The sequence below is a fragment of the Sinohyriopsis cumingii genome, chromosome 11 (genome assembly GCF_028554795.1).
Source record: "Sinohyriopsis cumingii isolate HCF-2022 chromosome 11, ASM2855479v2, whole genome shotgun sequence".
Lineage (NCBI taxonomy): Eukaryota > Metazoa > Mollusca > Bivalvia > Unionida > Unionidae > Sinohyriopsis > Sinohyriopsis cumingii.
In genome coordinates this window covers 95,242,053-95,257,883 of record NC_142971.1, presented here as the reverse complement: position 1 = coordinate 95,257,883, position 15,831 = coordinate 95,242,053, and the positions used below count along the sequence as shown (strand labels likewise).

General features: G+C 34.0%; 1 protein-coding gene across 2 annotated transcripts in view; it reads right to left on the bottom strand.

Moving 5' to 3' along the window:
* Positions 1–749: 749 nt before the first annotated feature.
* Positions 750–15,831, bottom strand: part of LOC149789044 (transmembrane protein adipocyte-associated 1 homolog) — a 59,792-nt gene continuing 44,710 nt past the window's right edge. For both annotated transcript variants that reach the window (XM_089975227.1, XM_089975228.1), the window contains exons 9-11: positions 15,218–15,329; positions 10,199–10,279; positions 750–4,708 (exon numbers count right to left, since the gene is read on the bottom strand). In XM_089975227.1, coding sequence (XP_089831353.1) covers positions 4,462–4,708; positions 10,199–10,279; positions 15,218–15,329 — 440 coding nt within the window. In that variant the 3' untranslated portion in view covers positions 750–4,461. The remainder of the gene's footprint in view (positions 4,709–10,198; positions 10,280–15,217; positions 15,330–15,831) is intronic.

Here is a 15,831-nt window from a genome sequence, read left to right as displayed (position 1 = left end):
AATACCGAATAATGAAAAGATTATATATTTCATTCAGCAAGGGTTTGATGGTTCATGAAAGAAGGAATAATATGACAGTTCAAAGGACAATCAGCCTTTTGTTATTCATGAATGAAATACTTTGTGGCTTCTGCAGTTAATTGATTGAATGGAAAATCTTGAGAATACACCATATTTGGGCAGGCCCTCTATAATAAGTACGATGTTTTTGGTAGTGATCCATTAACATATTTTTCAACCACTTTCTCAACTTTTTTTCACAGTATCCTTTTAAACTCATACTGAGAGAATCAGTCATAAGTTTGGTAAAAATTATGCTAGTTGCTATTTCGATGATTTTCTCCTAATTGATGTAATCATAAAATAAATCAATTCCATTTATGTATTTGTCATTTACTGATTGAACACTGATTCCGAAGAAATTGTACAGTAATAGATGCAAAGGTTTTCAAAAGCGTAGTCTTAATTACCATCTTTTATCATTTTGGAGGCTTTTCGAAGCATACATTCGTTGAAGATCGCAAGGATACCATGGACAATGATCATGTAATATCTGAAAGTAAGTTTATATTCTAAACATAAACAGAGAACTTTATAGCTTCACTACCAATATTTTATTTTTCACATTACCTTCCCCTGATCATACCTGTCTCATTTAATCATTCACAATGCTTTGTCGAATCCTATTTTTGAAAACCAAAACAGGCAACCACAAATCTTTGTATGTAATGAAAACAAAAAACTCCAACTCAGACACTGTATTTTTTATTTCAATGTTCTAAAATGTACATCTTCATTCCAATTTAAAATTAAACATACTTTTCAATAATTTGTAAAATATCTAGTTTCACGTGTTTTCATTAAGACATTACAAAAAGTATATGATACATTTTGAAGGGCTTGTGGAAGAGTGGATTGTGTCAATAAATTGAACTTCATTTTTAAATACAATGAATTCTTATGTAGTATAATAAAATACATTTGTCAGTATTATTGTTATTATAAAAATATATTTTTTTCTATTAGTATGATCATCAGCCCAATGTTTGCATCTAATCCGTATGCAAATTTTCCATTACTGTTTGCAAAGTTTTCTCTGTACATGGCATTTAAATAAAAAACCCACCCCAATTTGACCTAAAGTGCGTAGATGGAAGATTCATGACATCAGTCTACAGGGCTATAAAGGTAATGTCTGCAGGGCAATAAGGACAACATCTGCAGGGCATGGAAGAAAGCAAAATGTATGCAACTTATTATGTAACTTCTCGACAGCAAAACCTCATGCCATGACCAATACATCCCTGTTTATCTGCTGAAAGGAATGAAAATATAAACAAAACTACCAAGCATCACAATCAAAACACAATACAATTGTCAGACAAACTAAAAACAAAACAAAAATAAGGTGCTTATTGGAAACATTCACCAACTGGAGCACATTTGGAATACTCAATATTGTACAGACCAGTATGGATCAAAATTCAAAAGTCATGCAAGCCCAAAAATTATGTTACAATGATCTCTATGTCACTTAAGCATTGCAATTAGAGCACAGTGACCTAGTTTTAGTGTGGCTGAATTAAGCTCCATGAAATGGATCCAAAAAATTTCAAAAGTGTTTGTGAAATAGGATCAGATAAATTGAGAGCATAATGAATGAATGAACAAAAAAGCAGACTAATACATTAATAAATCTCCTTCCAACTGTGTTGTAAACTAGTACATTAATAAATCTCCTTCCAACTGTGTTGTACGGGGATGAAAAATGATGCACTAGGATGATCTATCAAGACAATGAATTGTATGATTATGAAAGATGGTTACTGTTTTCTTAACAAACTGGAGAAACAAGACAACTGTTACCCAGTTAAAAATTTACTGCTGAGGAGTTTGTGCAACATGTTCTGGCAAGCTGTGTAGACAACTGCTGAGTAATCACAATGAGTCACCAATGGGCTGAGCACTCTAAAGCAGACTTAGTTATTGGTATTGATAATTATATTTTCACTGTAAGAACATTTTTAAATAATGAATGGGATTTAACTTCCAAATTTTAAATTGTTCAATTTGGTATAAGTTTCTGAATCTTTACATTATAAGGTATGTAAGTCTGGAATTTGTTTATATCCTCTATAAGCATTAATAGTTGCCATTAGCAACAACTTGTGTATCTTATCACTTTCTGAATTTATTAGCTGTAGTGTAACTGAAAGAGTGTCACAAGTGGAGGAATAAGAAACCCATTTTCTATCCCTGGAAGCACTCAAACTCTATCTGGACTGTCAGAAACTGATCATGTACAATGCTTCAGTGTGTGAGAAGACCTTTATACACCACTCCCTCAATAACTTGTGAACCCACTTATAATGCACAATCAGGTGTTGATCCCATTACTTAAACCAAAAAATACCAAAATTTGAACCTTAATTGTTGAACTTGAAGAAAAGTGCTATCAAAATGGGTAATGGAAACTTTGATATATCGCTTGTTTTATCGACAAAAACGGTAGATAGGACCTGGAAATTTTAATCAACATTATGAACTATCAACTTTTAATAAGAAGTCATAAAATTTGTTACATTTTCATTCCAAATACATTCTTAGTAGACTGCAATTAATGATATTCAAGGAAATTTTAATCAATGAAAATGTCACGCCTAGTGGAGGTAGTACTTTAATAAATAAATACCAATTAAATAATTTTTTTATCAATTGAAATTCGTGTTCTAGTCCTATCTTTTAATTCCTTTTAAGTGTAATCCTGATAAATGCAGTGTGTCCTCATGTAATTAAACGTAAAAGTGTCAATCTACTGTAACTGTAATGTCAGCGAGCATTTCTTTGAGAACCTAATTAAGTGCCCACCGTGTTTTGATATCGGACTAGCAGAAGCATTTGTTGTATTGTTGTACTAGATAAATAGCAGGCCTTATTTTCTATTAGCACATTATGTCTTTTGAATCAAATAAAGGAGGTGGAATTTTAAAAAATAGCTAAAAGGCATATAAATCCTACATGCTTAAGAACCCGTGGTCCCAGTCGGGTAACTCGTTTCAGTTAATCAATCGAACACTGTTATAAATGTTATTGTGTACATAATCTAAATAAACTACCTTAAATTAACCTACTCAATCATAACTGTGATTAAAGATAGCAAGGCAACCAAGCAAATGAGAACTTTGTAAAATAAAGAGCTTTGTTTCACAGATACAGACCATTGTGGGGAAAACGAGTTTCAGAGAATTCAAGAATTTTCACACAGAGATATCCTCAAGGATGTAACAAGTTTCACTATTACTTGCAATGAAATCAAAGTATCAATATTTTACTAACTGAATAACACAGAAATTGAGTTTCCATGTAGACGATTGTCTCATGAAATAAATGTTGCTGTTTCTGATAAAATGGAATCTTGTTTGGTAGTGTATCAACAGTTAGTCTGGTTCCCTGCTTCACAGACTCCTTGTTTCACAAAATACTATTACACATTTCTCCGGGAACAAGACTAATCAACAAAACAAAAAGCCGTGATGTAATATACAAATGTTTTCGCATATTGTGTTGGTTGTTGAAACCAGTTGGAATCCTGTTATCGATCTTTCAGATGTTGGACATTTTGAAAAAAAATGTAATTTATAGAGAATAAGGAACAACTTTATCAGAAAAAGTGCTTTATTGACAATTATTCTCGATGTGATTGTAAAACAAGGATTCAGTCATTATATAGCCCAGTCCTTCCCCAGCCCTGCAGTTCTCTGGATGTCTAGCACAGTTTTTGGAGGTCCCTCAGTAACTCGCACCCTCACTTATAGTGTGGTCTGTGTTTTTGGACCCTGATGTGCACAAGTTATCGCGGGAGAGGTGTACATAGTGTTAGAACATCAGAACATTTTGCTGTGAATATAATAATTTTAAACAAGTTCTGACTTTATGTAAATTTTTAATGTAAATGGTAAAGTGGAATGTACTATCCAATAAGTATGGTAATTTAGAACTTAAATCATTTTTTAAAGTTCTGACACAGTACACACTGGATCCATAGGTCAAACTGTAAGTTGTGGATCTAAAGTCCAGAACAGGTTTTAGATGAGCCCAACTGCACAGACACAGATCTGCTGTCACATAATGCACTGGCAGATCTGGGTCTGTGCAGTTTGCATGGTGTAATCAATAGAACAAACAACACAGACCCAGATCTGCATTCACAATATACTATAGCAGATCAGGATCTTTGTTGTTTGCTGTTTGACTCAACTTATAAGTGAGTATATATGGTACTGTAGACAGAGAGGATATAATATGTGTACCTAAGTCTTTGAGTTGTTACCTTTTTTCACACCAACTATACATTATGTATCTTTGGAATTAGTAACGCACTTTATCACTAGATTGCTAGTAACCACTTAGAATCTTTTGATGCAGCAATTACAATAATCAGAGATAATCATAGTAGATGATTTATGCAATGTTCTGATAATATTCTGGGTCAAGCCTGAGTGATCCTGATGCAATGCTGACATCACTATTTATGTTATGATTAAAGCGTCCCTGTTGACGATCAAAGTGTGTGCTATCATAGCTGGCATCCATATACTCATCACCATCCTTGGAATTTGATGCCTGGTATGGGAGGCTGACTGTGTCATCATCGTCTGTTTCATCCATTTGGGATTTGTAGGAAAAGAGGATACCAGGTGGGGTCACTCTGTCAAAGGATCAGAAAATCATTAATTTAAAAAATTTCAGTTTAAATTCAGCACATATACTGCATCTATGGAAGAAAAAAAAAAAAATGATCTGTATTATGATAGTACTGTAGTATTAAATATATTAAGTAATGAAAACATGTCTTGCTTAGAAATTTGTTATTGCCATAAACAGACGATTTAAAGTAAGAAAAGGCCTGTTTATTCTGGGCTCCATTAATTTGACTGTATCCAGGTATTAAGAAAGAATATTCCTGGGAAGTCTTTTTGCAATTTTTTTCTAACTTATTCAGGAAACTATCACTGTATGCTAATCTGAATAAATGAGGAAAGAAGAAAATTATCTGAATTAGCGGGGCATTTCAATCTCCTACAAAATACATTCCAACAGTTGTCTGCTGTACATACTCACATATAAGTCAAGTGAAGCTGCAAAAAACAACAATCCTGATCTGCCATAATATTATAATCAACCTGCTGATCAAGGTCTATGATGTTTTGTTCTACTGATTATTCCTAACAAACTGCACAGACCAAGACCCCTGCTATCGTAAGTATAAATATAGATCAGCCACCCAAATTAGGTGTGTGGACATGACTGAAGTTGAGGCCAAAACACTTTTTTGTGTGGTGAGTTTCCATGCGGGCCTTCAATACCGCAAAATACTTGTAACAACAAATAAGAATCCATGCCTTTTGTGAAATATACTGCAACTCCACCCCACCCACCTCTTTTACTGCTTTAGTCACCCATTGCTCTGCCCAGCAGATGAAGTTAATAATGATATGATTTAAGTCACTTATGTTCTTTTCAATTGTATAACGACCACAATACTTCACCTGTTGAAGATTTTGAGGTACGAGCAAGAGTGTCATAACTCTATCATCTGGTTGAAAACTTATTTCTTTTGTATTTCTGTCATACCTTAATTTCATTTCTGACTGAGCAGATTAGTTTTTGCTATGCACAAGCACTTACAACTTATATTTGAAATCAGAGACACAGTTAAGAAGATTAATCTCTGAATCTTAAGTTGAAAGACATTTCTCTTTTAAAAACTTCAATGGTTAACAGACAGTATGTCCAAAAGACTAGGTCAGAAACCTAATGATCTTTGAATTGATTCACAAACAGCAAACAACAGCAAATGGACATCCTTGTCCCAATCATTTTCTGTATCAAAAGCAATATGACGGAATCATATTCTTCAAAGTTTGATGAAATCTTTCCAAAGCCCCCTGACTTTAGGGAGATAGGCAGCCCCTTGACTTTCAGGGTGATAGGCAGCCTCATGACTTTCAGGTGTTAGGCAGAAGAGCTGAACTTTTGGATGCTTAATTCAGGCATAACTTGTTGGACAATTCCAGACATAAAATCTGACCACTGATGAGACCAAACAGATTCTGAAGGCCAAAAAATGTTATAAAAAAACTTTATCAAAGCTTTTACTATGGTTTAAGTTTTAATATTTCTCTAAGGAATTGCCTCTGTAAATCTTGTTGATGCACACATTATGGTCAACAAGTATTACTTGCCTGATTTGGTTTTAGGTAAAGGACTGGCATGGTCAACCATTATTCTGCTAAATGGTTTGTCAAATGCAGGAATAGAATTTATTAATCTGTATCTCTGTGGTCAACATGGCTAGCAACATTTGATATCAGAATCTACAAATGAATGTATGGATGACTGTGTAACTCATTTCCCTTAGGATCTACAAATGAATGTAAGGATGACTGTGTAACTCATTTCCATTAGAATCTACAAATGAATGTATGGATGACTGTGTAACTCATTTCCATTAGAATCTACAAATGAATGTATGGATGACTGTTTAACTCATTTCCATTAGAATCTACAAATGAATGTATGGATGACTGTGTAACACATTTCCATTAGAATCTACAAATGACTATGGATGACCATGTAACTCATTTCCCTTAGAATCTACAAATGAATGTATGGATGACTGTGTAACTCATTTCCATTAGAATCTACAAATGAATGTATGGATGACTGTTTAACTCATTTCCATTAGAATCTACAAATGAATGTATGGATGACTGTGTAACACATTTCCATTAGAATCTACAAATGACTGTATGGATGACCATGTAACTCATTTCCCTTAGAATCTACAAATGAATGTATGGATGACTGTGTAACTCATTTCCATTAGAATCTACAAATGACTGTACGGATGACCATGTAACTCATTTCAATTAGAATCTACAAATGAATGTATGGATGACCGTGTAACTCATTTCCCTTAGAATCTACAAATGAATGTAAGGATAACTGTGTAACTCATTTCCATTAGAATCTACAAATGAATGTAAGGATGACTGTGTAACTCATTTCCATTAGAATCTACAAATGAATGTATGGATGACTGTGTAACTCATTTCCCTTAGAATCTACAAATGAATGTATGGATGACCATGTAACTCATTTCCCTTAGAATCTACAAATAAATGTATGGATGACTGTGTAACTCATTTCCATTAGAATCTACAAATGAATGTATGGATGACTGTGTAACTCATTTCCATTAGAATCTACAAATGAATGTATGGATGACCATGTAACTCATTTCCATTAGGATCTACAAATGAATGTATGGATGACCATGTAACTCATTTCCATTAGAATCTACAAATGAATGTATGGATGACTGTGTAACTCATTTCCATTAGAATCTACAAATGAATATATGGATGACCATGTAACTCATTTCTCTTAGAATCTACAAATGAATGTAAGGATAACTGTGTAACTCATTTCCATTAGAATCTACAAATGAATGTAAGGATGACTGTGTAACTCATTTCCATTAGAATCTACAAATGAATGTATGGATGACCGTGTAACTCATTTCCCTTAGAATCTACAAATGAATGTATGGATGACCATGTAACTCATTTCCCTTAGAATCTACAAATAAATGTATGGATGGCTGTGTAACTCATTTCCATTAGAATCTACAAATGAATGTATGGATGACTGTGTAACTCATTTCCATTAGAATCTACAAATGAATGTATGGATGACCGTGTAACTCATTTCCATTAGGATCTACAAATGAATGTATGGATGACCATGTAACTCATTTCCATTAGAATCTACAAATGAATGTATGGATGACTGTGTAACTCATTTCCATTAGAATCTACAAATGAATATATGGATGACCATGTAACTCATTTCCCTTAGAATCTACAAATGAATGTAAGGATAACTGTGTAACTCATTTCCATTAGAATCTACAAATGAATGTAAGGATGACTGTGTAACTCATTTCCATTAGAATCTACAAATGAATGTATAGATGACCGTGTAACTCATTTCCCTTAGAATCTACAAATGAATGTATGGATGACCATGTAACTCATTTCCCTTAGAATCTACAAATAAATGTATGGATGACTGTGTAACTCATTTCCATTAGAATCTACAAATGAATGTATGGATGACTGTGTAACTCATTTCCATTAGAATCTACAAATGAATGTATGGATGACCGTGTAACTCATTTCCATTAGGATCTACAAATGAATGTATGGATGACCACGTAACTCATTTCCATTAGAATCTACAAATGAATGTATGGATGACTGTGTAACTCATTTCCATTAGAATCTACAAATGAATATATGGATGACCGTGTAACTCATTTCCCTTAGAATCTACAAATGAATGTAAGGATGACTGTGTAACTCATTTCCATTAGAATCTACAAATGAATGTATGGATGACTGTGTAACTCATTTCCATTAGAATCTACAAATGAATGTACGGATGACTGTGTAACACATTTCCATTAGAATCTACAAATGACTGTACGGATGGCCATGTAACTCATTTCCATTAGGATCTACAAATGAATGTATGGATGACCATGTAACTCATTTCCATTAGAATCTACAAATGAATGTATGGATGACTGTGTAACTCATTTCCATTAGAATCTACAAATGAATATATGGATGACCATGTAACTCATTTCCCTTAGAATCTACAAATGAATGTAAGGATAACTGTGTAACTCATTTCCATTAGAATCTACAAATGAATGTAAGGATGACTGTGTAACTCATTTCCATTAGAATCTACAAATGAATGTATGGATGACTGTGTAACTCATTTCCCTTAGAATCTACAAATGAATGTATGGATGACCATGTAACTCATTTCCCTTAGAATCTACAAATAAATGTATGGATGACTGTGTAACTCATTTCCATTAGAATCTACAAATGAATGTATGGATGACTGTGTAACTCATTTCCATTAGAATCTACAAATGAATGTATGGATGACCGTGTAACTCATTTCCATTAGGATCTACAAATGAATGTATGGATGACCATGTGACTCATTTCCCTTAGAATCTACAAATGAATGTATGGATGACCATGTAACTCATTTCCCTTAGAATCTACAAATAAATGTATGGATGACTGTGTAACTCATTTCCATTAGAATCTACAAATGAATGTATGGATGACTGTGTAACTCATTTCCATTAGAATCTACAAATGAATGTATGGATGACCGTGTAACTCATTTCCATTAGGATCTACAAATGAATGTATGGATGACCATGTAACTCATTTCCATTAGAATCTACAAATGAATGTATGGATGACTGTGTAACTCATTTCCATTAGAATCTACAAATGAATATATGGATGACCGTGTAACTCATTTCCCTTAGAATCTACAAATGAATGTAAGGATGACTGTGTAACTCATTTCCATTAGAATCTACAAATGAATGTATGGATGACTGTGTAACTCATTTCCATTAGAATCTACAAATGAATGTATGGATGACTATGTAACACATTTCCATTAGAATCTACAAATGAATGTATGGATGACCATGTAACTCATTTCCCTTAGAATCTACAAATAAATGTAAGGATGACTGTGTAACTCATTTCCATTAGAATCTACAAATGAATGTATGGATGACCATGTAACTCATTTCCCTTAGAATCTACAAATGAATGTATGGATGACCGTGTAACACATTTCCATTAGAATCTACAAATGAATGTATGGATGACCGTGTAACACATTTCCATTAGAATGAACAAATGCATGTATGGATGACTATGCAATTCATTTCCTATTCCTCAGAAGCTAGATCCAATTCAAACCTCACTGCTTTATAAAATAGTTCTTTTTAATGAACAAAGATTTTAAAAACAACAATTTCCTGATCAACTTACTATTACAAATGTCTTAATTTTTAAAAATCCATTAAAGACTGGCAAGGTACACTAAAACCTTTCTTGAACGACCACTTCTATAAAAGGTCACCTTTCATGACAGAAAGTGAAAAATGACCCCTTATGAGAGAGCTAAAAAGTAAAACCTTGTAAGTACTACTTTTTCTACACATTTTATACTGAATAAGCAGTTCATTTTTTCTTTAAAATATACTACTAGTTGAGAAAGTGATGAGAAAAAGCTGTCTTACTGGAAAAATTCTCGAAGGAAAGTTCCATATACCAATGGATCGAAGAAGGTGAAATAAAGACAGGTGGTGACGTCAACAATACTGAAATGATAATTATTAAGTTTATTAGTTTTTGTCCACACTGTTTTCTATTTCCCATTTTATAAAACTGTGCATCAATTCTTATCTATTGTGGCCAAATTCTTGCTTCTCTTAATTGTTTATTGTTTACAAACCGTATAACATAAAAATTATTTGATGTTCATTGTTGCATACATATTATACAATGTCACTGATCCTTCACACTATTGTGTGAGCTTGCAAAAAACACCATCTTACAACAGGCTCAAAAATTCATACTTAACACTACACCTCAACTTTGACTATTTCAGACAGGCTGTCCTTCCACTCAGTAATGATTTCAGTGATCAAGCACACTTTGACTGTATAAATTACATTCAAGCCAATGTCACTGCAAATTTGTCTCAAAAAAAGATAAATGTATATGTGTATATGCAATGCATAAGAAACTCTTATAGACACATGAGATCTAATAAGTCAATCAAAATCTACTATCTACCAAGAAAGATATGATTCATATGGATTTAAAAGCATTACTTTGCTATATCCATGACTTTACTTAATTGAAGTTTCTTGTACACAGTACAGGCACATTCTTCTTCCAATAGTAAATGATTATGACTTACAGTGATGAGATATTTTCACTGAATGTATTATTACAAATGAATGTTAAAAATGTGTATTACATATTAAATATGGTGATATTATTAACAAAATATAGATGTAATGTATAGTACATATAATGGTAGCTCTGTATAAGTCCTGTTTATAGGATAGATATGGTAAAGGATCGCTACTACCTCATGTAAGAGTAATTCTGTGTATAATGCATATCATTATAATGTGTACAGCAAACTTGTATGACTCCTCTCAGTTGTCTTATAGTGACAAATGACTATAGGTAGGGATTTAATTTCTACTATATTGGCATAGAAATGTGAACAGAAAAAAGTCCACCGAAAGTAGTAAAACACAAACACTTTAAATTTAACAAAATACTGAATATTGTTTGCCTAGCAAATTTTGACCCTTAATTTGTTTCTTTTTTTAAATTACTTTTTTGGTTTTACCTGCTATGCACTGTAAGTAATTTTAACACATTTACCTTTTATATTTTATCTTTTAATACTTGATATTTCTGGTTTATCTTCCTAAAGTGTATTATGCAATTCTTTATAGTTGCATTTACCACACCATGCTTAATTACATTTAGTGTACAATTCTGATAGTGAAATGCCATTTTAATTGCATGACACACCAACAAAATAAATATATCATGACAACGCAACAGGGCAATATAATGCATTATTGCAAATAAACTTCATTTCTGCTAAGGAAAAAGTACATTTTTTAGTGCATTATGATTCTCTGAGAATAATTATGCAATCACATTACCATTAGGACATAAACTCAGCTACATCCTGAATCCAGCAATCAGGGCCGGTGCTACCATATAGGCAAACTAGGCAGCCACCTTGGGATCTGATTTCAGGGGGCGCATGTTTAAAAAAAATATATTGTTTATAAATTTTTAAATTGATATTGGGGGGTGGGGGGCGGTGCCAGAATCTAACCTTGCCTAGGGCGCCAGATAGTCTGGCCGGGTCTGGCGCTAGCCCTGCCAGCAATCATGAAAAGATGAGGTGAAAAAAATCATCTTCCCAGCTATAGTAAGTAGATGAATATAAAGTAACTCTTACAAATTACCTCCCTTTACTCCTCGAGGTTGCAACCCATATAACAGATGTTTACCAGTTTAAGCATGAGCGAAAAACTTTTGAAGATGCAGGAAAGAGTGTGAGGGATTGATAGTAATGTGATTGGGTTGGTATTCTTGGAGAAATGTAATTTCCTGTGTCTGTAGAATACACTACCCTATCACATTATCATTAATACCAGAACAGGTATTAAAGAGGAAGCAGACATGCAGAAGCATCTAACCTCTACCAAGGTCACCCTTATGGAGCAAAATAGTTGCTCCCTTGAAAAGGAAGAACTTTCTCCTAAAATGAAGACAGCACAACTGAAAAGAAGGAACTTAATTTTTCTGGGCAGCCTATATGGGGTTCTGCAATGGATTTTGCCTTACCAACAAACATTTCCTGTTAAATTCAACAAAAGCCATAAATGCCAAAACCCAAGAACAAAGGATGTGTTATCATGAACTGGTGTTGGTAACTATCTGGGCAACCACTTGGGGCCTGATAAGGTTCAACTCTTCCCTTTGCAGTGTCATATCCCATAGGAAGCCAAAAGGATTGCACTATGTCTCATTAAAATTGTTCAAATTTCTTAAGCAGAGACCATCAAGAAGCATACTTTATCTTGAGATACATCAGACTATTAACCCACAAATCAAGTGCTTTCCTGCTTTAATGGGATGATAATGCATGAGTGCATGACCTGGATGCTGCAGCTTTGCTGCTCTTGAAAGGCTGATCAATGATGGAAGGTGAATTATAATTCATGGTGATGAATACAGGTTGCACCATCAATATCAATGAGTTAATTCTGATCCACAGACAGGGCATGCAGCTCACTCACCCTGCACACTGCAGCTCACTCAGCCTGCACATTGCAGCTAGAATAGTTCTTGTGACAAACATCTTCTCTTGCAAGATGTCTGAAATCATTAAATAACACCCTTGGATACTTATAAAAGCCAACTTCTCTTCAAAGAGGAAAATAAACAAAAGTCATCCAAAATGACTTATGCTCCACTAGCTAAAAAGAATTTCCAGGAATTCAAGAGAGAATCATTTATACTTTTTAACTCTGAGTGTTGAAACCATCTCTAAAATGTTTTGCAATATCTAAAGTTTAAAATTAGCCATTGTGGCAACCATATTATGTAAGATTGGTCGCATTTTCATTCAGGATCAACCAGACATTATTAGTCTTTTGGAAAAAAATCTAAGTCAATGCGACCATCCATGCAGGAAGAGTAACAATAACGATTTTCACCTTTCACAGCTGCCACCATGGCATCCATATTGGATGATGATTGGTACCATTTTAATTTCTGACCAACTAGATATCATAAGATGTCTCTAAGTAGAACACTATTTCGATATGACTTTTATTTCAGGAGGAGTAGCAATAACAAGCTTTTCAAGGTAGTGGCCATAAACTAAATGTCAGAATGGCAGCATTTTTGTTTAGATCAAACTTTATAGTACAAGAAGTCATTTGGTGAATACTCAGTGTCAATATCACTTTACATCTACGATGAGAAACACTAACATTTTCAAGAACTAGGCCAGATCAGCACCATTTTCATGTGGGAGGAACTAAATATCATAAGAAATCTTCCTATGAAAGGCTGATGTCAACAGCAGCATGCAAGTTTGGAAAAACAGTGATAAGATTTTCAAGACTGATGACATTGTAGTCATACTGGACATATCATTACAATTTTTATTTTGGACTGACTAGACATTATAAGAAGACTTTTAGTTAAAACCTCAGGCTAATTTAATCATTCATTCAGAAGACTTTTAGTTAAAACCTCAGGCTAATTTAATCATCCATTCAGAAGACTTTTAGTTAAAACCTCAGGCTAATTTAATCATCCATTCAGAAGACTTTTAGTTAAAACCTCAGGCTAATTTAATCATCCATTCAGAAGACTCTTAGTTAAAACCTTAGGCTAATTTAATCATCCATTCAGAAGAAGCAGTAATAAGAAGATTTTCAAGATGGCCACTGTGCTGGCTATTCTCTGTGTCAGAGTAGCATTGTTTTCTGTCAAGTCAACTAAGCATGATAAGAAGTCTTTTGGTGAAAACCCTGTCAATTTGAATTTCTGTTCAAGTCAACTAGGCATGATAAGAAGTCTTTTGGTGAAAACCCTCTGTCAAATTGTATTTCGGTTCAAGTCAACTAGCAATAGATAGATTTTCAAGATGACTGCTGTGGTGCAATATTAGACATAAGATATGCAATATTTTCATTCAAGATCAACTTCACAAGTCTTCAGTTAAAATTTAATTCTGATATGAACATCCATTCAGAAGGAGTAGTGATAAGAAGATTTTCAAAATTGGTATGTGTAAGCATATTGGTTTTGTTTTGTGGATTTAAAACCATTCTTCACCCCATGATACATTGTGGCCAGTATATATGGTGGAGGAAGAACCCACAAAAATACTGGGAATAATGATCAGTCGACTGGAAGCTAATGACAAGCTTTTTCACATACCCACATTGGGCAAGCCAAGACTTAAACTCATGCAGACTGAGGTCAGATGTCATTGATCTGTGAGGGGGACCGCCTTAGTCCACTTGGCCACCTGGTGCCCTCTGGCATACTGAATGTCAGAGCAGAACCACTATGTTCAAGTTTTGGTTTTGTGGGTTTAATGCTATATTGGATGTCACATCAGCACCATTTTCATTTAGGAACAAGACATTACAAGAAGTCTTTCTGTGAAAACCCCATGATGATATGATCATCCATTCAAAAGGAGTTGCAATAACAAGACTTTGAAGATGGCAACTGTGGCCACCATACTGGATTTCCAGGCAGCACTAATTTTATTTACAACCAATTAGACCATGGAATGAATGTGTGTTGAAAATTCATGACAATCCACAAAGTAACTTAGGATTAGTACTGGTAACAAGTTTGTGCTAACAGATGGATTGATAGTCTGAAATAGTTAAAATGGTAAATGCATAATGGAGGCACACTAAACTGTATGTTGTAGTCCTTAGCAAAGGCTTCAATACATAATTACCTTGTATATGGATGGACAACTGGTGGTAGGAGGGGAGGTAATCTGTAAGAGTTACTTCCCTTCATATGAACAGATTGAAAGATGATTTTTTTTGTCTTTCTGGGGGACTGGATTTGGGAGGCATTAGATTTTATTTCCCAATGTTACTGCTATCAGGTATTGCATTCGATGGAGAAAGCCTTCTTCTTTGGTATCATGTAACATCTCTGATGATTCTTACCACATGCCATCTAGATTGTTTGCTTTTATATCCAAGAGCATTGCACTTCCAACTGTCTGCACAAAATTAAGTATGGCAAGAATGGCTGCATACCGGTAAAAGGATTTCTTGGCTAAAATAATACAAGTAATAAAAATAATAAGAACTACAAAGAATGACAGTCTCAAATGGCCCCAATCTGATTCAAATTGGATATCTGCTGTCCTATGCGAAGATCTGATGACGACCACTTAGGGGTCATGTTCTGGTGACCTTTGAATTAGCCAATGGAAACACAGCTTTCAAATTTTTTAAAGTGAATCAAATCGATTGGTACACATACATGCACTTCATCTACACTGCTCAGTCTCCAAATATGATGATAAAAGGCTTCATCTGACTGGCTGATAAAATTAGCAATTATGGTAATAACATAAGTTGCCAGAACATGACCCCTAACTGCCTGCTGTCAGACCTTCATGTATAAGTGAAGATCAGATTTTAATCAGATTGAAATGGCCCCACAAACATTAATCAAAGTGTAAATCACCAAGACTAATAAAATTCTGTCAAAAATTAAATTAGAAGATATATTAGTCTCAAAAGGTATGCCTACATTTAACAGTGTTCACACC